Consider the following 23770-nt stretch of genomic DNA (forward strand, 5'->3'; position numbering starts at 1 on the left):
ACATTTAAAAACACAAACAAATTAATTATTTATCGATATCGTCTTAAAGATAATTAATTATTGAATTAATTACTGAGACGTATACTAATTAAACAAAGTGAGAATCGGGTATTAGGCGGACGTATTAGACGATTTTACGTTGCTATGCGCACCTGTCTCTTACATCATTTGACATTTTGACAACATGGCGGACATACAGAATTAAATTGTGACTGGGCAAACATGGCAAATAACATCGTAAACGATCGAATTAACAATGGAGATTATACATTCAGAAGGAATTAATGAAATTTCTGTGATAATCAACAATGCATAAACATGTTTTTGATAGCAACAACATACTTATTTGTAATCTACTCAGTGGGAGTATCACGATATTTCACGGAAACGAGTGCTTGCATATTGTTTGCGATCAGTTTACTCGCAATATTAAACATCTGCCAAGATTATCGTTAGAAATGGGATAAAATAAATAATTTCATCTATATGTTAGTGGATCCATGTATAATCAGATTCATATGCATATAATGCTTTATCATCCCCACGTTTTTCGGAGAAAAAGTGGGGATATTGTGGTGATGTGCGTCTGTCCGTCCGTCCGTCCTGGCCACCTGCTACGCCTACACTTTTAGCACTAGAACCTTGAAACTTACATACATTGTAGCTATGAGCATATGTGCGACGTTGACAGTGACAGAATGTTGATCTGACCTCTGGGTCAAAAGTTATGGGGGTTGGGGCGGGGCCGGGTCAGAGATTTTCAGTCATTTTTTTATGTTATTTTACATTAACTTCTTCATTTCCGCACCGATTTTCTTCAAATTAATACTGAGCCTCTCTTATGACAATACAGTCAATCTCAACTATGCATGGCTCCATTACCAACCCTGGGGCACCCCGGCCATATAGGCCACGCCCACCAAAAATTGCCTTTTACTATAATTTCTTCCTTTCTACACCGATTCACTTCAAATTGATACTGAACCTCTCTTATGACAATATGGTCAATCTCAGCTATGCATGACCCCTTAACAAACCCTGGGGCACCCCGCCCACATAGGCCACGCCCACCCAAAATTAACTTTTACTAATTTCTACACCGATTCACTTCAAATTGTTACTGAACCTCTCTTATGACAATACAGTCAATCTCAGCTATGCATGGCCCCATTACCAACCCTGGGGCGCCCCGCCCACATAGGCCATGCCCACATGGGCCACGCCCACCTAAAATTGCCTTTTACTATAATTTCTTCATTTCTACACTGATTCACTTCAAATTGATACTGAACCTCTCTTATGACAATACAGTTAATCTCAACTATAAATGGCCCCATTACCAACCCTTGGGCGCCCCGCCCACATAGGCCACGCCCACCCAAAATTGCCTTTTACTATAATTTCTACACGATTCAATTCAAATTGATACTGAACCTCTTTTATGACAATACAGTCAATCTCAACTATGCATGGCCTCATATCCAACCCTGGGGCGCCCCGGCCACTTAGGCCACACCCACCCAAAATTGCCTTTTACTATAATTTTTTCATTTCTACACCGATTTACTTCAAATTGATACTGAACATCTCTCATGACAATACGGTCAATCTCAACTATGTATAGCCTCATTACCAACCCTGGGGCGCCCCGCCCATAATAGGCCACACCCACCCTAAATTGTCTTTCTCCCCACGCATTTTGAAAAGCGTGGGGATATTGTGGTTATCTCCGCCGTCCGTCTGTCCGTCCGTCCTGGCCACTATCTCCTCCTACACTATTAGCACTAGAACCTTGAAACTTACACGCATGGTAGCTATGAGCATAAGAGCGACCCTGCACTTTTTGGAATTTTGATCTTACCCCTGGGTCAAAAGTTATGGGGGTTGGGGTGGGGCCGTGTCAGAGATTTGTACTCATTTTTTAAGGTTATTTTACTTTAATTTCTTCATTTCTACACCGATTGTCTTCAAATTGATACTGAGCTCTCTTATGACAATACGGTCAATCTCAACTATGCATGGCCCCATTAACAACCCTGGGGCACCCCGCCCACATAGGCCACGCCCACCCAATATTGCTTTTTACTATAATTTCTTCATTTCTACACCGATTCACTTCAAATTGATACTGAACCTCTCTTATGACAATATGGTCAATCTCAGCTATGCATGGCCCGATTACCAACCCTGAGGCGCCCCGCCCACATAGGCCACGCCCACCCAAAATTGCCTTTTACTATAAGTTCTTCATTTCTACACGGATTCACTTCAAATTGATACTGAACCTCTCTTATGACAATATGGTTAATATCAACTATGCATGGCCCCATTACCATCCCTAGGGCAACCCGCCCACATAGGCCACGCCCACCCAAAATTCCCTCATACTATAATTTCCTTATTACTACACCGATTCACTTCAAATTGATACTGAACCTCTCTTATTACAATACAGTCAATCTCAACTATGCATGGCCCCATTACCAACCCTGGGGCGCCCTGCCCACTTAGGCCACGCCCACCCAAAATTGCCTTTTACTATAATTTCTTCATTTCTACACCGATTCACTTCTAATTGATACTGAACTTCTCTTATGACAATACGGTCATTCTCAACTATGCATGGCCCCATTACCAACCCTGGGGCGCCCCTGGGTCAAACATGTTGCGTGGGGATACGCGTCGGCCTCTGACGCGCCATTTCTAGTAATTTCTTTGTTTTCAGGTGTAGTTATACTTATATAAAACTGGTAAAATTCTGCAGTTTTATAAGTATATTACTTAAACGACATTGTTCGCAAATGCACAAATCTCTGAACAAATCTCTTTAGGTAAATTACGCAATTTGCAGATTTTCTATACAGTATACCAGACACCTGTAAAATAAATTAATTTGGGTGCTTGTAATTTAATTGACAACAATAATAACATTGTACGCGAACACAATTATTGCCTTAATCAGATTATATTTTATTTATACAAAGTGTTTGTATTACAACACATTTAAAAACGCGTATGGTACTCATTGTGTTGAATATATGCACATGCTTTTAGAAACCGTCACCAACTGTTTCAATGTGTAATATTTTGAAAACATGATTTTTATCTGTTTTTTTGTGGATTTTAGAAATTTGATTGTTATAAATTCATTAAAAGCAATATTATTGCACATAACATATTATTTATTAATTTACTTTTGTAAAAGAATATACAAATACGACATGTGGGCAGGCATTGCTGATCTCTACAAGATATTGCTGATCTTTACGGCAATCATGATAGTTTCCCGATATCACATACATATATCTAGATATGAATTCTGGGATCTGTTAAGATCCTTTCTTGTAAAACGGCTTCAGCTCAATTACTCAGTTGAATGAAGCAAAAAGAGCTAATTTATTAAAAAGTGATCATTGAAAATGTGAAACTTTATATCATGGTTAATAAATTATAATGACTTGGTAATGGTTTGATGGCTGGACTCAAGGTCTATATGTTAAGTGTAATGAATAATACACAACTGGTTTTAGCCCAATAAATTGAGATTTATTTATGCTATTATAATGGCACTTTGCATTGCACATGGTGTTTGTTTTGCAATTCAAAATTACTGCAGTAAAAATATTGTTTCCGCTCAATAGCTTAACACATGAAATTATGTTGTCTATCTTAATTGTCAATGCATTATTGGTTTAAAATATTATCTATTGTTTAAGAAGTATAGCTTTACATATTCATTTAAGGTACCGGTTTGTCACTTTAAATGACTTTGTAGTTTGAAATTAAAATTACAAAGAAATGTCAGCATACAAAAGGCAGCCATAAGCGTATAAGCACATTGTTCTTCAATAGGTTTATCATAAAAACAATCAGTGTTTCTTTGTTCCTGTCATTGTTAAAATAAAGAAATGAACTTGGTGAGGGTTGATACGCCTCAAATAGACTAAACATGATATCCCTCCCCAGTGAATTCCGTTCAGCTTAATTGTCATGCAAGCTCAATAGAAGATATGTTATACCTATTGAAATGATACTAAAATAGAAATAACTTTAATGTTACATTTCATTTTGTTTAGTTTAAAATTAAAAATTTATTCTGTGTACGTATGCTAACCATGATATCTATTTTCTGCACTACTGTTAACTGGTATTGCAATAGGTTTTGAAAACAATGAATACATTTTGATAAAAAAAAACATGAAAAACTAGAACACTTAAAGTTCTTGAGCATATATAAGTTGTTTTCCACCTTCCCCTTTTTAGTTATGCATTATTTGCAGTAAAAACTGAATTGTTACATGTATTCTTGTAAAATTGCAAATTTTAAGGTAGCGCAGCCATAATGATTTCCCGCGATTTCTTCGAAGATTGAAGAGACAGTGTAAAGTTACCGTGGCTGAATGGTTAAGGCGATAGACTTAAAATCTTTTGGGATTTTCCCGCGCAGGTTCGAAGCCTGACGACAACGCATACTTTTTGCGATGCGTTTTATTTCTTTTCTAACATAATTTGATTTAATATAGCATATATTAAGCTATGTTTATTATCCTTACGTTTTTCGGAGAAAAAGTGGGGATATTGTGGTATGTGCGTCCGCCTGCCGTCCTGGCCACCTGCTCCTCCTACACTATTAGCACTAGAACCTTGAAACTTACATACATGGTAGCTATGAGCATATGTGCAACGGTGACAGTGACGGAATTTTCATCTGACCCCTGGGTCAAAAGTTATGGGGGTTGGGGCGGGGCCAGGTCAGAGATTTCCACTCATTTTTTTATGTTATTTTACAATAACTTCTTCATTTCTGCACCGATTTACTTCAAATTGATACTGAGCCTCTCTTATGACAATACGGTCAATCTCAATTATGCATGGCCCCATTACCAACTCTGGGGCGCCCCGGTCTCATAGGCCACGCCCACCCAAATTTTCCTTATACTATTATTTCTTCGTTTCTACACCGATTCACTTCAAATTGATACTGAACCTCTTTTATGACAATACGGTAAATCTCAGCTATGCGTGGCCCCATTACCAACCCTGGGGCGCCCCGGCAATATAGGCCATGCCCACATAGGCCACGCCCACCTAAAATTGCCTTTTACTATAATTTCTACTCGATTCATTTCAAATTGATACTGAACCTCTCTTATGACAATACAGTTAATCTCAAGTATGCATGGCCCCATCCCCAACCCTGGGGCGCCCCGCCCACATAGGCCACGCCCACCCACAATTGCCTTTTACTATATTTTCTTCATTTCTACACCGATTCACTTCAAATTGATACTGAACCTCTTTTATGACAATACAGTCAATCTCAACTATGCATACCCCCATTACCAACCCTAGGGCGCCCAGCCCAAATATGGCCGCCCCCATCCAAAATTGCCTTTTACTATAATTTCTTCATTTCTACACCGATTTACTTCAAATTGATACTGAACATCTCTCAACACAATATGATCAATCTCAACTATGTATAGCCCCATAACCAACCATGGGGGGCCCCGCCCATAATAGTCCACACCCACCCAAAGTTGCCTTTTTCCCCACGCTTTTTGAAATGCGTGTGGATATTGTGGTTATCTCCGCCGTCCGTCTGTCTGTCCGTTCGTCCTGGCCACTATCTCCTCCTACACTATTAGCACTAGAACCTTGAAACTTAAATACACACATGGTAGCTATGAGCATATGAGCGACCCTGCACTATTAGGAATTTTGATCTGACCCCGGGGTCAAAAGTTATGGGGGTTGGGTTGGGGCCGGGTCAGAGATTTTTACTCATATTTTAAGGTTATTTTAATATAATTTCTTTATTTCTACACCGATTGTCTTCAAATTGATACTGAACCTCTCTTATGACAATGCGGTCAATCTCAACTATGCATGGCCCCATTACCAACCCTGGGGCGCCCCACCCACATAGGCCACTCCCAGGGGTTTTTTTTACTAAGAAAGTGACGCCGATATTCGGCGTCTTCCCCTACCAGAATTTTTCCCCTCAAAATACAATTTCCCCACCAAAAATATCATTTTTCACCAAAATATAATATTTTCTCTCAAAGAAATGTTTATTTTTCCTTTGGGCATTCGACAATTATCCAATTTACACCATGTACAACGATCTTTCTCTCTCTCCAGACGAACACACAAAATCTGGGAATCCCAGTTATTCTAAATATAGCTCTTAAATAACGTTATGTAAACTGGGCAACTAATCGTAATAATCATGTGACTATTTAACTGGATACCGGTCTTGCGCGAGAAGGGTGTTTCGTCAATAAATTACCAGAAACCAGTCGAATTTTCATCCGGGCTATGTGCAAGCCAAGATATAAACGTGAAAACAGAAAAAAATGTCTCACAATTGGCGTTCTTACACAAACAAAATAAAACATTCGGAATTGGAAGATACTGAACGCATCGAGGCATTTTTTTAAGAAAGAATCATCGAAAACCGTTATAACCCATCAGGATTCTGAGGTAATCAACATCGAACATTGTGAAAGAGAAAGTAGACAATTGGCAGCTGCTGCTCCTTTCCCTTCCAATACTGTAGCAGATCAAGATCGTCAACCCATTCATCATGAAATTGAAATCACAAAATTGACATCGTCCCCCGGCCCCAGTACAGAAATATAGTTGAAAACATTTCCCATAATTAGATCTACACCTGCAACTTAATTAAGGACTTTGACTTTAATACGTGTTAAATGTGTTTAAGAACAAAAAGGATGGAGACAAGCCTCTTTTGATGAGTTATAGACATTGAAATGAACAGTTTTTATTTTTTCCCCTAATATGTCTCTTTCGCACTCTTTTTTCCCCTTTCACCCAGCGTCCAGCGTCTTCCCCTTTCTCTTAAAAAAAAACCCTGACTCCCACCCAAAATTGCCTTTTACTATCATTTCTTCATTTCTACACCGATTCACTTCAATTTGATACTGAACCTCTCTTATTACAATACAGTCAATCTCAACTATGCATGGCCCCATTACCAACCCTAGGGTGCCCCGCCCACATAGGCCACGCCCACCCAAAATTGCCTTTTACTATACTTTCTTCATTTCTACACCAATTGACTTCTAATTGATACTGAACTTCACTAATGACAATACGGTCAATCTCAACTATGCATGGCCCCATTACCAACCCTGGGGCGCCCCTGGGTCAAACATGCGGTGTGGGGATACGGGTCGGCCTCTGCCCCGCCATTTCTAGTTATGTTTGTCGTGCTGTACAGTGTACTGAAACAGCTTGGAACTTAAATGTACATTGCAAGGTAAATATATTAATATAAATCATAGTAGGTTAAATACATCAATTACTATATACTATTAAATGTGCTTGTTCATATTTAATGTTTTTTCCACAACTGCCTCTGATGCTTTTACATGTTTCTCCCTCATTCAGGTATTCACGGAACGTTTTTGCCCTTTTTTGCCTAAACTGCGCGCTAAAATTCCCTTTTTGAAAGTAATGCGCCATGCCCCTTTGCCCTCCTGGGAAAAACACTATGTATATGCATAAAATCAAGTATTTACAAACAATGAACATGCATAGTAATAACAAGTATTTAAGAGGAACAAACTTGCATTGGCATAACAAGTTTTTACAAACAACAAACATGCATATAAATTATGAGCAATAAATTTGAATTGGCATAAAACGTATTTAAGAACAACAAACATTCATAATAAATACAAGTATTAAAAAACAACAAACATGCATAATAAATACAAGTATTTAAAAACAACAAACATGCATAGTAACAACAAGTATTTTAGAATAATTCTCATGCATAGTTACAACAAGTATTTAACAACAACAATCTTGCATAGTAACAACAAGTATTTAAGAAAAGCAATCATTCATAGTAATAACAAGTATTTAAGAACAACAATCATGCATAGTAACAACAGGTATTTAAGAACAACAACCACGCATCTGGACTTTAAATAATAGATACCGAAGCTTTTGATGTGGGTATTAAAAGCGTTGTACTCTATTCCTAGCTGACAACAGTCTGTAGGGAATCTTTCTTTACCCAATCATGTTGACAACTTTTTTTAGATTCTATAAGTAGCTGATTTTACAATACATATTGTTTGTATCTGTAAATAGCTATGCAGTGTTTTATTTATAGCTGATAAAGAGTCTGTAGAGAAAATTACTTTACCCAATCATATTGAAAAGCTTTTTATGAAATTCCATAAAAAGTTGATTTGGCTATAAATAGTTAATGTGTGTATAAATAGCATTGTGTTTTATTTATAGCTGGTGAGAGGATTGAATCAGTTGAGGACCTGACTTTACCCATTCCCATGGACAAACTCCGTGACATGGCCAACAGAATGAACCAAATACTGACAAACCTTTTGGTAAGCTTAAGTTAAAGAGCAAGAGCATTTCTTGAAAAATGAAATGTGCGAATTCTTGTTTGTTGTGAATGTCCGTTTTAAAACACCTTTCAGATGAGCTATTTGCAGTCGTCCAAAATTCATTGTAGTTGCAAAATTTGAAGATCCTGAGTGTATTGTTGTTTTAAAATGATTTTTATTGTGGTCATGTGTGGGCTTTTGTAGTGACAAAATTTTGGTTGCATATACATAATTTAAGTCAATGATATGTGCTTTTGTTTTGTACTGCTGCTTTTGTAGTGATAATCATTGAAGTCACATGGCATTCATGCCATAAAAGTCACATGACATATATGCGTATATACATGATTCCTCAGTGTCCATCAATTCACCTGTTTTAATTTGTAAATTTATTTGGCTTGAAGCGCTTACATTACATATTGGACATTAAAAAATAATTGCTGATCACTCTGTTTATTTGGTTCACATTGATGCCTGAACATTTGTGGTGTTTTTGTTTCATCATTTAGGGAATCATTTGTAGTTTGTGTTTCATCATTTAGGGAATCATTTGTAGTTTCTGTTTTATCATTTACTGAATCATTTGTAGTTTCTGTTTCATCGTTTACTGAATCATTTGTAGTTTATGTTTCATCATTTAGTGAATCATTTGTAGTTTCTGTTTCATCATATAGTGAATTACTTTCAGTATTTAAGGACTTTATGACAATGTTTTAGAATTTCTTCAAGTAGTTTGTGAGTTGGTCTTTTACAATTGCCACTCATCAGTAATGACTACTATTTTTCTGAGCGGCAACCTACTGAAATGTTGATGAAAAATGTAATGATGACTGGAAACAGAAAATAACAGAAAACATTTATGAAACATAATGTAAATTCAATGAATTCTTCAGTTTGTTGATATCTGTGAGTTAGTGTTTATTTTAAACTTAAAATGTTGTTTGCTGATTCAGTTGAGTCAAAGTCATTCAAATTTTGCCACAAGAGGTTTTGACTTCAAGTATGTTTCTTGAGCATTTTTCCATTGTCTTGCATGAGGCCAAAACATACCAAAAGTTGAAGAATGAACATTAATTCTCTGTTGTATGTTTTATGCAAAGTTTCATTTATGCACCTGTTATAATGGATTCATTTTTTTTTTAAACTTTTTACCCAGTGTGAAAGGTTTATCCCTGGAAAAAGTGTGAAAAGGGTGGAATGCCAGTTCAATTAAGGGTACCACCGACTTAATTTTTTTGTTGGAATTGAATAAAGTTTATCACCCCCAGCTCCTGGATTTTAATTTATCTGATTTCTTACCCTCCTCTCATTTTTTGTCTGGAATAGCCCTAAGAATATTTCTTATTATGTCCATACAAGTGTTCATAATCATATGCTTGGCAGATACGTCTGTATGTTAAAAGTCCCTTGTTTCTATTGTGGCTAGAAAAGATAACAATACAACCATTCTCAGTTACTCCAATAGGTTGGACTATTTTCCTTTACCATTGCCAACACACTCACAGCAACAAAATGACAATAATACAATAATGCTAAATTTTTGGCAAGCACTTGTCAAGGTCATATGACTTAGAATTCATAATGTCAAACTAGAATGCCTTTGTTGGAATTGTAACAAGTGTTCATTAAGTTTATTAAGTTTCTGTCATTTTCATTAATGATGATATTAATTTGAAACATTCGGCAATCCTTTTGATTTACCTAAAGTAAGAACGTGGTTAATGATTGAATATGCAATGTGAGTTACACACATATTTTGTCGTCAATCTTGAAAAATCTTTGAATTATATTTTTTTTCTGAATTGCTTGAAACAGTTTAAAAAGTATTTGCCCACAAACACAGCTTCTCTGTTTTGCTTTCAGTACTTAAAAGTGTTGTTTGCAATGTCACATCGTCACGTTACGTGCCGTTATTATCTAGCACATTTGTCTCTCGTACGTTTGTATTTGACTGTTTTAACGTAATTACTGTGTTTTGTTACTAGGCGCAAACCAGGGCCACCGATACATCCATGTCAGCGTCAATGTCTCAGGTCAGGGCTGGCGTATGTTGCTAAGCGACTAAAACCAAACACATAACCTCCAATCATGGAGAGCTTGCTCTTTGTTCTGTTTCACACCTCAGCATAAGCACATCTTGATCATTAATTTTGCAAGATAATCTGAAAAATTAAATGGATTTTTTTTTATAAAGAAGCTAAAAAAACACAGATGTCTTTTGCATGTCTTTGTTTTTATGAATAAAATGAAGAAAAAAAAGAGCAGACATGTTTTGCATGTCTTCGTTTTTGTAATAAAAAAATGTATCTCAAATTGTTCATTATTTACATATAAGTAATTTTGTTAATATTTTCACAATGCTAATTAACTTAAATTTTCAAGTACTTTTGCAATAGAACTTTTTGCATTATGTTTTACCCTTTCCACTCAGAGGCAAAGTGAAAATGGCTATGTGCAAACAGCATAAAACCAGAACAGCCTGCTTTATGCTGTTTGCTGCTCATCAGTATCTAAGGGTTGGAAATGAAACCTTTTAAACTTGAATCTAGTGAGAAAGGTCTTTAATTAAATTAATTTTTTTAAGGGACTACACATGTGTCAAAACACATATCTAAGTGGTAAAGGGTTAACAAAGAGAAGGAATCAAAGAAATTGATGTATTCAAGATTTCAGAGCTAACAGGCTGGAGTGTCGAGTATCATTTTAGATGATACCAACTATTAACAGCGCTAGTCATACCAATAACATGCAAACCATTGTGTAACCAACATCCTCAATAATGTCTGGCTTGATTTTGTAGAATAGTTACACCATATGTGTACATGTATATAGGTATTCGATCTGCCTTGTATGCCATTTAGTTTACTACACTAATAAATTACTAAATTTAATGCTCTTGAACAAGTATTCACAACTGTTATATGCTTCTGTTGCGAAACTCATTTGAAAATAATGTTACTGATCGATATTTAGTAATAATTGATTATTCATTATTTATTCTGGAAGTATGCAATACAACAATAGTAAACATGCATTTAATCATTCAAATTATGAATACTATGCATTCCCTTGTTTAATGGCACAAATCAGAAATAGAAAATGTTGGCTGCAATGGTTTGCAGGATAGTGTCACATTTCATGCATTTCTGATGTTCTCACTGTTTATAGTGTGTTCACTAATGTGCATTGTGTGGTTCAGTTAGGGGAGGTGATATATACCGAATGTTCTTGTGCTAACGTAATTAAAGATATCACGTTATGTAATTATAAGATACCATGCAACTTATTTATTAAATATCACACAATATAATGATAAAATAGCATGCTGTCACATCTAATTCAAATGGTTTTTATACAGCAGTTTTGTTGTTGTTTTTTTCGCAGCACATATAAGTTTTTATACGCAGCATTCAAAACTAAATACATACTACAAATTGTTTGGTTTGGTGTTTACATGTGTTTCATCCGGACATGATTAAACAAATAATAAATATATGAATATAAGACATAAATTTGCAAATAATAGGCGTAAAAAGCTGTAAATTTATTTGCATAGAGAATGGACATTTTTAAAGGTTACTATGTTTTCTGTGTAAAATATAAGTGTCATCTGCGTAAAACTATTTTTTTGAACTGGAAAATGCTTTCTTTTTGGAGACTTTGGTTTTATGCGAACTTACTGTTGCTAGTATTTGGCCTACTTCTATGGAAGTTGCCTGTTTTCATACAAGGCATTTATTTGTCCATGATAACCGGTTTTAAAACAATGTTCTATCAAGAACATGCTGTCCAAATTCTGTGGACTTTTAATGTCTAGAGAAGCAGTTGCTAAGTTTTTGTTGGCAGCCAAACATTATCAGCTTAACATTGTATGCATTCATGGGACACGAAATTCTTATGGATCTGTACTAGAATAAATCTGATAAATTGAGCCACGTTTTCGGAAGACACTTTCCACCTAAACTGGATTTTTGTTTAGAAGAGACATCCTATAAACAAAAATTCCATAAATGCACCAAGTGTCGTCCATTATGAGCCTCTGCAGACTGCACAGGCTAATCTTGGTTTGCACTTTACCCACATCCATAAAGCCTAGATATGTTTCGTGACTGAACTAGTGTTTACTGCCTTAAAACTGTATATAACTTTTATCATCTTCATTAACATAAGAAAAAAGGTTACATGTATATATATTTATGTTTGTAAATCAGAGGTACGTTATAAACATTTAGACACTTTTATTATGTTATACAAATATTAAAGATGGGGTTTTCATTTCATTCCTTCATGCATAAAAGATCTGCTGTGTTGAACAAATATATATTGTGTGTGTAACCCATGTTTATATTTGAAGTGGATTCTCATCATGTTTGCACGGATTATCATATTTTTAGCTCATCTATTTTTTGAAAAAAAAAGAGCTATTGTCATCACCTTGGCGTCGGCGTCCGGTTAAGTTTTGCGTTTAGGTCCTTTTTTCTCACAAAGTATCAATGCTATTGCATTCAAACTTGGTACACTTACTAACTATCATGAGGGGACTGGGCAGGCAAAGTTAGATAACTCTGACATGCATTTTGACAGAATTATGTGCCCTTTTGATACTTAGAAAATTGAAAATTTTGGTTAAGTTTTGTGTTTAGTTCCATTTCATTCCTTAAGTATCAAAGCTATTGCTTTCATACTTGGAACACTTACTGACTATCATAAGGGGACTGTGCAGGCAAAGTTATGTAACTCTTACTGGCATTTCAACAGAATTATGTGCCCTTTTATACATAGAAAATTGAAAATTTGGTTAAGTTTTGTGTTTTGGTCCACTTTATTCCTAAAGTATCAAAGCTATTGCTTTCATACTTGCAACACTTACTAACTATCATAAGGGGACAGTGCAGGCATAGTTATGTAACTCTGACTGGCATTTTGACAGAATTGTGGGCCCTTTATACTTAGAAAATAAAAAATTTGGTTAAGTTTTGTGTTTTGGTCAACTTTACCCCTAAAGAAGCATAGATATTGCTTTCATACTTGGAACACTCGAAAGCTATCATAAGGGGACAGTAAAGGACAAGTTGCATAACTCTTGTTGTCATTTTTACGAACTTATGGCCCTATTTTGACTTAGTAACTTTAAATATATGGTTAAATTTTGTGTTTAGATCCACTTTACTTCTAAAGTATCAAGGCTATTGCTTTCAAACTTCAAATACTTTCATGCTATCATGAGGGTACTGTACCTGACAAGTTGAATTTTACCTTGACCTTTGAATGACCATGACTCTCAAGGTCAAATTATTAAATTTTGCTAAAATTGCCATAACTTCTTTATTCATGATTAGATTTGATTGATACTTTGACAAAACAACACTTACTTGACATACCACAATAGACTCCACCCAAACCATCCCCCACGCCCCCTCCCCCCAATTTTTTTTTTTTTTTTTAAAGATCATTTTATAAATGACCACACCACCACACCCTCACACTATACCCCGCCCTCCCTCCTCTCTTCCTCCCCAATTATTTTTTAAACAAGTTTTTTTTTGCATTTTTTTTTGCATTTTTTGGAAGATAATGTAATAAATGACCACACTCCCACACAATACACCCTCTCCACTCCACCCCTCCCTCATTTGTGATTGAAACTGAGATAGGTCCCTTCACCTTTAAAAAAGAAAAATAGATGAGCGGTCTGCACCCGAAAGGTGGTGCCCTTGTTTCTCATATTGGTAGAGTTCAACTATTTATGCAAACATTTAGATCATTTTACTCATGTTAAATATTTAAATAGCACCAATTTCATTAAAATATTGAAAAATCACACTTTTTTATTAATTAATATAAACATGATTTTCACATAATTAATATCCAATTTTTTTACAACATCCAACAACATCATTTAAGTAAGCAATTTGTTCGAGTTCTTGACTTATTGTGAAAAATAAAGTATGCAAAAATATATCAGTTTTGGTGATAATGCTTACATTATCAGAAAAAGTCAGAAGGTGTCACCAGCCTTGTCTCAAAGAGACTGGCTTTTAATTTGCCATATGTGTATTCAGTCACAAACATTTAGCTTGGATTAAAAACAGTATTGAGTCACAAACATATAGCTTGTATTCAAATACAGAGTGAGTCATAAAACATATAGCTTGTATTCAAATACAGAATGAGTCACACACATATAGCTTGTATTCAAATACACTATCAAGTCACAAACATAGATTGCGTTCATATACAGTAGGAGTCACAAACATTTAGCTTGTATTGAAATACAGAATGAGTCACAAACATATAGCTTGTATTCAAATACAGTATTACATCACAAACTTATAGCTTGTATTCAAAAACAGTATTGAGTCACAAACATATAGATTGTATTCAAATATGGCATTCAGTGATAAACATATTGATTGTTTTTAAACAATCTTGATTGTAGGCGATAAAGACAGTTCTCAATTCTAAAAACTGCTTTGACATTTTGTCACAAAGCTAAGTTTAATATCTTGCACAATTAATAGATTACACACTTCATATAAATTACTGTCTAAAATGTTTCTTTGAGAGGATCAGAGGTGTAATTCACACTTATTTTTATATTCCTACCTCTTGGATTTTATTGGCTTTCTAAACTCCCTAGACTTTTTCATGTCAGCTTGTGTCTGCCTAGCACATGGCTGGGGATTTTTGCATCAGATATGAAGTCATCGGCAAGCGTGTACCATCATTCTGTTCTCTGGGACTCGGGTCTGCGGCATGCCAAAATGAGTGCATTTATGTATGATCAGCTCCGCTCGGGGTAAATGGGTCTCCATGCATGTGCTTAAGTGTCATCCAAGATTAGCCTGTGCAGTCTACACCAGGCAAATTAAGGACAACACTTCCTGCTGTTATTGGTTTTTGGTTTAACGCAAGTCTCTTCCTAGTAAAAATACACATAATGCAGAAAGTGTCGTCCCTGTATAGCCTGGTGGACTTCACAGGCTGATCTGGGACAACACTTTACACATGCATTAAACCTAACATTCCCTGAGTGAGGTTCATATACATGTAGTTGTTTGTTCTCGAAGTTAGGTTTCACTTTACTCCTTCATGAAAAAGGATGTCTCAATGCATGGGATTTAACGGTTAAATTGGTTTCCACTTGAATACTTGATTGAAAGACAAGGCATGGGTGTTCTGTTACCATGTATTCTTACTTACTTTAAATTGAATTTATTTGAAAATGAATTGATAAAATGAGGTATAAGGCAAGAGTTCTGAATACCTTTTAGTAACCTAGTTGCATAGTATTTAGTAACCTAGCAAAGTGTTTGTTGTCATGATACATGTATGTCCGTGCTTGTTGATGTATGCCAATTCAGTGCCCGATTGATAGTTAGACAGTTCCAGTTTTAGTATGTTGATAAAGTAATGGCACATACAGCTTTATCTGCTAAATACTTAACCCATTTATGCCTAGTGGACTCTCCCATTCTTCTATATTGGATCAATTTATTTCCAAAATTAGGGATGTCTAGTATATTTATTTCTATATTTAGAATATTTCTTACAGAAATTCCTTTAAGGAAACAGCTTAGACCCTGATGAGACGCCGCATCATGCAGCGTCTCATCTGGGTCTACGCTGTTTGCTAAGTCCTTTTTTTTTAGACGCTAGGCATATGTGGGTTAAATTTTGGACACATTAGTTTAGTCTTTTTCCCTGGATTTGTTTCGCGTTAGGAAATGAGAAACAGTGGGACCTTCAATTTCACAAATATATTTTATGAGTGTAATGTTGTGTGGCTTTTAAAGTGTAGAAAGTTCTTACCCCTATTTTGATTTTTTTGTTCAAGAAAATAGATACACAGGGTTAACTTACATGCTGACTTGTTAACAGGCGTACTGTAATATGTGAAATATTCAAGCAAACTAATCCATAATATTATTTATTGCTTTATACTATGTATACTTTGTATGATATGCAGTGTTTTTGACTGATGTATTACTGTGTTTATCTTATGTGTGGTACCCGTCAACTTTGATCATCATCATTCATGTATCTGTATTGGTGATTTTGTTGGCTTTTTTGCGAATAAATTTATTTGAAGTACTTGTTATAAATTTTGTTTTTTAAGTAAAGAAAGTATTAATTATCTCCTACTTAAACACAAATTACAAATGTACATGTAGGATCGTATTTTCAACAATGTGTTCAAACTGGGATCTTGAAAAACTTAAATATGTTTCTTATTGACCTGTAATGAAGAGTAGAAACCTAATACAGCTTTTCTCATAACACAAGTGATTGTGTTTTCAGGCAGCGTTAAACAGCCAGAATGAGGAGAGGGACCGCCTGCGTCGGGAGCTGAAGTTTGCACAAGAGGAGTTAAATCGTCTGCGGAGGATCCAGCGGATTCAGATGGAGGCGGAGAGGCCAGGCGGGGTCGACACGACCTCTGACACCGTGCCAGCCCGACCCGCCAGCCTCGTGTCTGAAGCCTCGACAGTTTCGGATTCAGAAGAAATCAAGACAGACAGCGAACAGAATGACGACCAAGAAACTGGTGTGTTTTCCAATGCTTTTTTTGTTCATTTATTTTTTACTGTTTCACAGTGACAAAAAAAGTTCAATGACTCTTTTCTCTTTCTATCTAAATGCAGTTATTTCCCTAGATTTTGAAAGCATTTCTTTAAATTTGTTTATTCCTTCTAACATTTAAAAAAAAAAAAAAAGAAACTATATCCCCACATCCATCAAAGATGGGGCATCATGTATTGTCTACCTTGTCAGTGTGGGCTTATGTACGTATGTTAGGATTCATGTTCAGACAGTGTCTTGAATATAATGAAACAAATACTATTCATGTTAAATTTTTATGCCCCCAACGGAGGAAAGGAGGGCATATAGTGATCGCACTGTCCGTCTGTCTGTCAGTCTGTCTTTCGGTCACACTTTTGCATTTAGGTTTCGAAAAATGCTCACAACTTATATATATATATATATATATATATATATATATATCGCTTCAGATGTTACCTTCATATTTGGTATGCATGTGTATATGGACAAGGCCTTTTCATACGCACACAAATTTTGACCCCTTTGACCTTTACCTTGAACTTTGGGTCCGCGTTTAGGTTTTGAAATCTGTATTTAGTTTTCAAAAAAAGCGTTTTTAGGGGGCATATGTCTTCCAATGGAGACAACTCTTGTTTTTTTTAAGTTTAAATAAAAAAACTTGCAGTTGTCATATTCAAACCAAAGACAAAGCCAACGAAGAAAAAAATCTTTGGGTATGTATATAAACTGAGTAAAAAACGTTTCAGTGTATGCAGAAGTTTCCGAGGACAACATGCCGGGTCTCCCCATTGAGCCGGAGGTAACAAGTGACATAACCCCCCTGAACGAGACCTCGCCGGGCGCTCTGGACTCCCTCGTGGATGCCGAATCCTCGCTGGACCTGGAGGAGCAGGGGCTGACGGAGGACTACAAGTTTGACGAGACTGAAACAGAGCAGTTTGACGAAGAATTAAGAGAGGTAGGCATCATTTTTGAATGGCTGCTTATGGATCTAATTATAATTAAGGCCAAACAAAAAAATAGGTCCATTTCCGGTCGCTCGACCATGTCTCCCGAATCGGCGCCGACCCTCAACTTTTTCTTGGGATTGCCATAAAAAAATTGCTCATTTTCGTTCATATAAGATGTAATATCAAGCAAACAAAGCATATATATACATGTATTTTTTATTATAAGCTTTAGTAGCCTTCCATTCTAGTACCCGGAAAAAAAATCCTTACCTACCGACCCTGTTTTTTAGCTCTACTGGCCATAGGCCAGAAGAGCTTATAGGATGGCATGGTATCTGTCTGTCTGTGTGTGTGTGCGTTAGACTTTCTCTTGTTTATCCAATAAAGTCCACATTTTTCATCCGATTATTTTTAAACTTGTTCAGTGTGTTGATATTAATGAAGACTCGAACCCTATTGAAAATGGGTTACATCAGAGTAAAAAGTCCAGAATTATCTCCCCTTGAATTTGAGAAAATTGTGAAATAAGGCTTCTTTACGCAATTAAGTCCACAGTTTTCATCCAATCATTTCCCAACTTGCACAGTGTCTTTATCTGAATAATGAGTCAAACCTATTGAAAATGAGCAATATCGGAGTTTTAAGTCCAGAATTATCTCCCCTTGAATTTGAGAAAAAATGAAAATCTTTAACATTTTGCCATAACTTTTGCAATATTGAAGATAGCAACTTCATATTTGGCATGCATGTGTATCTCATGGAGCTGCACATTTTGATTGGTGTAAAGTCAAGGTCAAGGTCATTCTTCAAGGTCAAAGGTCAGAAATTAAAAAAATCAAAGCGGGGCAGAAGGGGACATAGTGTTTCCGACAAACACATTTCTTGTTTGTTTACATATAAAGTTCTATCCTTTTGAAACTTCAACGGATGTTTTATATCATTAAGGACCAGAACCCCATTGTGAGTGAAGAAAATTTGTCCAACTTATTGTTGAAAAGGAGCCATTTAAATTTTACGTTTCTTCTTGTTTATGCGATGAATTTCCCATTTTGGGTCTGTTTGTTTAAAACTTATACAGATTGTTCATACTATCAGGGGCTTGAGCCATATTGATTCCAGCCAGTAGAGCGATTCAGGCCCTCCTTGGCCTCTTGTTTTTTCCAAGGAGACCAGAAACAGACCTATTTTTATTGTTTTGGCCAAATGAATATTCTTAAACTTTTCCTACACACAGGCAAAGGGAAAATGGCTATATCCAACCAGCATTAAACCAATGACTCATAGGCCCTACATGTTGTTTTTGCAGTTAGATTCTCATTAGTACCGTAGGGTTGGAAATTAAGCCTTTATAACTTGAATCTGAGAAAGTTCTTTAAATTAATTTGATTTTCTGTGGAACTGGAAATGCATCAAAATGTGTTACTGAGCGAAAAAGTGTCAAGACAAAATGCTTTAGCATGCATATTGGAATTTGTATTAGATTAAGGAGGGTCTGTGCTGGTTCCATTTTCATTCCACTTGTTGCTTCTAGACTTAAAATTAATCAATTGACTAGATACAAAATGTTGGTACATTCCTATTTATACTGATTGGTTCAGATCTTCTACTCATTCACCGAATTTCATGAATACTTAAAATTAATAAATTCTCTTGGGACAATATGCTTGTGTGTTCAGAGTTGTATAGGGAGAAATGTTTTTTATTCAGACTGACTCTCTGATCACATCTCATGATTTCACAATGTTTAAAGTTAGAATTATCGCCACCTTGCTATGGAAGTGTTCATTTTCACCAGTTGTGAAATTCCTGCTTTCATTTTGAATTCTCCTGTGTGGAGTTTGGTGTTTTTAACATTTGCTTATTACAATTTTCACATCTTGAGCACCATAAATTTAAATAAAGTGCTTATTGAACCTTTTTTCATTGAATTTGTTTTCCTTCTTTGTAACTTAAATAAACATTGTTTATTTTAGTTTTCTTATTTCAATTGAACATTAGCCCTAACCATTTTTTCACACCTAATCATCCATCCTGGACAGTCCAGACAACTTTGAAATATTAATTGTATTTTCCATTTGCAAGATTTAACAGTGAGGCTGTGTCGCTAAAAACAATCAAAGTGTTGTTGTTGTTTTTTGTGTCAGGTTGAACCTCCAGACGAAGACCACTTGGAAGACTCTGACACACAGGAAGTGGAATTTGATGTAGACAGTGACAATGCCAGTGACAATGAGGATGATACTGAAGAAGACAAAGAAGAAACTGAAAACAAGCCTAAATCTGATGAGGAAAAACCTGATGAGGATGTTGATGAAGAAGAGGTCAATGTAGATGCTGGAAAAGCTGATGCAAAATTTGAAGATAGTAAAGATTCGGATGGTGTGAACGAAAGACTGCATGGCGATTTGGAAAATGCTCCTGGTGAGAATTGTGAGAGTGAATCAGAAAGTGACAGACGAAGTAGTGCTGAGGTGTATCAAGATGCTTTAGATGACAATGGAAAAGTAGTGAATGAAAAGAATGTTGAACTGACAGAAGATCCTGGTGGATCGTCTGTAGATCCAGTAAAGGGTAATGCAGACAAGGATGATTTGAATGATAATTTTATTGGTGATACTAAAGATGGTGTTAAAAGTAAACTTGAAGAAAACATTTCAGGGGATATTTTAAATAATGACAAAGACTTTACAGACCCTTCTAATAATAATATAAATAAAGCAGCAGAAATAAAACAACCGTTGGGCACGATTCCCTCAGCTGATGGTTCTGTTACGAATGCAAATAAAGCTAATAGTGAAGAAGTTTCAAACTGAGTAAAATTAATTTACACAGATGGATACGTTGACAACAAGAATATTTATGCTTCTATTTGATGTTAACTTAATCTAAATGATAACAACATGTTTTAGCAGACTTTTGAACAAGGCTGAATGGTGTAAAGAAAATTACCAAATTCCATGCAATAATAGCGTCATTGGTTTTAAGGTTTGACCTATACCATATGTATATGCATATTGCTCTGGAGTTAGATTTGTTATCTTGCTGTTTTGTTAGCATGTTTAACAGAAGTCACATATCTAGTTCGTACATCTGTTACCCCATAGCAGTAGTCTAGACGAGAATTTCATATATTCACATCGGCAGTTTTATACATTTGTTTACTTGTATTCTTTGAGATGTTTTATAGAGCTCTATATGTACACAGAGAGTTTGTCCTGCAATTGTTTACAGTGCTTGCATATATATACATACATTGAATATATTTATATATAAACATCATATATTAATGCCATTGAATACTGTGTTAAATGCTTTATGTGTATAGGAATTGTTTGGTTAGTATTTCTCACACAGCTGTGAAGTTGCAGGCTTAGATTTGTTATCTGTTTGCGTACAAGTGAACTTAGCCAGTCAAGCTCTGTCTTAATTTCAAAACATTGATTAACATACCACAGTCAGATTTAATCTTTTGTTATTGTATTATAATCAAAATGAATTCTAATTATGTTACGATCTTTAAGAAACAGAAAGTAATAAGTGACTCAAAACTGAATGCATGCAATACAAGAACAAAAACTGTGATTTCTGGGTGCAACTTTAATCTACAAACGCATTTGGATACATGATATTTATCACCACATACATGCTGTTAATGTTATTTTCCATCAGAAAGTTTAGATAAACAATCAACAGTTAAGTGTAAGTTGGGAAGTATACAGTTGATGTATTTTATGTTTATTATGACCGTTTATAATAGTAGTCTATGTGCCATGGATGTCTACACATTGCTCCATCTAAGTTTGTGTTTTGTGTGTTCATTTTGGATAGCATGTCTTTGTGTGGAGATTGTATGTACTCAAGAATAAACAGTTTTGTCAAGATTAATACCATAATGTATGAATTTTGAGGGTTTTTTTATATAAAGGAAAAAAAGTATTGTATCCTTTGGTATTGGTGTCTATAATTGTGTAGGACTTTTCTTAAGTGATTCCGCACTCCGCAAGGTTATCTGACATAATTTATGATGTTAAACTAGTAGTTATCTTGAAAGTGTTGGTGGCATATATGTGGTATATATGTGAAACCAAAGGATGCATTAGGTACAAATTGCACTTGTCCATCTGTCCTGTACGTAAGTCCTTACCCTTGTGTTTTTAGATCCATCTTGAACTTATGGCTTGATTTCGCTGTCACTTAAACAGTTGAATGACCTTAATGTGTAGATGGTCATTAAGAAAAAAATGTAGATTTGGGCTGAGTTTTGGCAGAAATATGGTTCTTGGTTTGTTTTTCCAGTATATAATACATGGTCTCAACATTGTGCGCTTTCAACTCCTTTTAAGCTACTGGGTGGAACGCGCTTAAACTTTATTGTTGTATCTTAAAGAAAGGATTTTTTGAAACTATAAATTTTGGCAGAATTATGACCTTGTGCCTGTTTGCCCACTGTTGAATAAATGAGTCGTGTTCTGAGAAAACTTGGCATAATGCATGTGCGTAAAGTGTCGTCCCAGATTAGCCTGTGCAATCTGCACAGGCTAATCAGGGACGACACTTTACGCTTTTATGACATTTTTATTTTAAATGAAGTCTTTTCTTCGCAAAAATCCAATTTAGGTGGAAAGTGTTGTCCCTGATTAGCCTGTGCGGACTGCACAGGCTAATCAGGGACAACACTTTACGCACATGCATTTGCATGTTTGCCCACTGTTAAAATAATAGTGGATATATCTGTGTCCAAATGTGTGCTGTGGGGTTAACAGTATCTGTGAAACATTTCAAGTTTAACTATATTTATCATGAACTTGATTTTTTTATAAGGCAGTTTCATCAAATTAAGTGTTCTAATTTGACTTTGATTACATTTTTAGTTTGTGCTAAATATTTCGATGATTAAAAACAGAAGTTTAAAAAAATGTCCAAACAAAGGTGATATCAGTTATGTAGTTTATTATAGTCAAAAGCAAGAAGTATTTTTAAGACATGCCATTTCCAACTATTTTGTTGGAAAACATGAATTAATACAATTATATCAGGGACAACACAATTACTACAATTATAAATGTGTAGGCTAGTTCTGGGTCTGCATCAGAACGTTCTAAGCAAAAATGTGAAGGCATCAAAAACGAAGTTACAAACTAAAATTGATGCAAATATGCATGGTTTGAATAATTTAATGCTTATATATGTGCAATACATTCAAAAGCTTTCTGTTTGTAGCTTGGTTTTGGTTTCACATGTTATAGATAAATGAGTGTTTTGTCAAGAAAGAGCAAAGTAGTGTAAGTGAAGTTTAGATACATACAAAATGTTTGTATGCCAGTACATACATTTGTTCAATTCATTGAAAGAAATTCACAACTAAAGTGTATACTTTTTGATGAGAAGTTCTGCTTTATACAATATTTGTTAACCAGTTACCCGTCAAAGATTGTAAATGAAAAATAAATTCACTTTTTGATACTGTGTCTTGACATTACAGGGAAATTGTGATTTTGTTGTAAAGTTTCCCCCTTGTTAGTTTCTGTATTTGTTAAGACTAACTGTTTGTGGGACGGTTTTAGTTCACATGAATGCATACATAATTATATATATATAAACGTTTTGTACAGGCATGGGATGAAGTGCCCAATTGGTATACATGTTGTTACATATAACTAATATTATGTTGTACAGTATAGCATAAGAAGTTATAATATTTACCATCGCTGTGGCGATACGTCTTAATACCTTAAAAATTTCAATTTGCAACAATCTTATGATTATTGCTTCATTAAAAATGAAAATAATACTGCCTTTTCCTTTCTGTGTACCCTTATTCAGCCGAGTTTTTTACTGACTGTTAAATCATAATAATTATGCCCCCATTTA

At 35.3% G+C, this 23770-nt stretch overlaps 1 protein-coding gene across 2 annotated transcripts in view; it reads left to right on the plus strand.

Moving 5' to 3' along the window:
• Positions 1-23688, plus strand: part of LOC127859842 (rho guanine nucleotide exchange factor 12-like) — a 206812-nt gene extending 183124 nt beyond the window's left edge. For both annotated transcript variants that reach the window (XM_052397366.1, XM_052397367.1), the window contains 5 exons: positions 8281-8384; positions 10370-10417; positions 16686-16932; positions 17696-17907; positions 20044-23688. In XM_052397366.1, the coding sequence (XP_052253326.1) occupies positions 8281-8384; positions 10370-10417; positions 16686-16932; positions 17696-17907; positions 20044-20712 (1280 nt within the window). In that variant the 3' untranslated portion in view covers positions 20713-23688. The remainder of the gene's footprint in view (positions 1-8280; positions 8385-10369; positions 10418-16685; positions 16933-17695; positions 17908-20043) is intronic.
• The last annotated feature ends 82 nt before the right edge of the window (positions 23689-23770 follow it).

The sequence above is a fragment of the Dreissena polymorpha genome, chromosome 15, assembly GCF_020536995.1.
Source record: "Dreissena polymorpha isolate Duluth1 chromosome 15, UMN_Dpol_1.0, whole genome shotgun sequence".
Classification (NCBI taxonomy): domain Eukaryota; kingdom Metazoa; phylum Mollusca; class Bivalvia; order Myida; family Dreissenidae; genus Dreissena; species Dreissena polymorpha.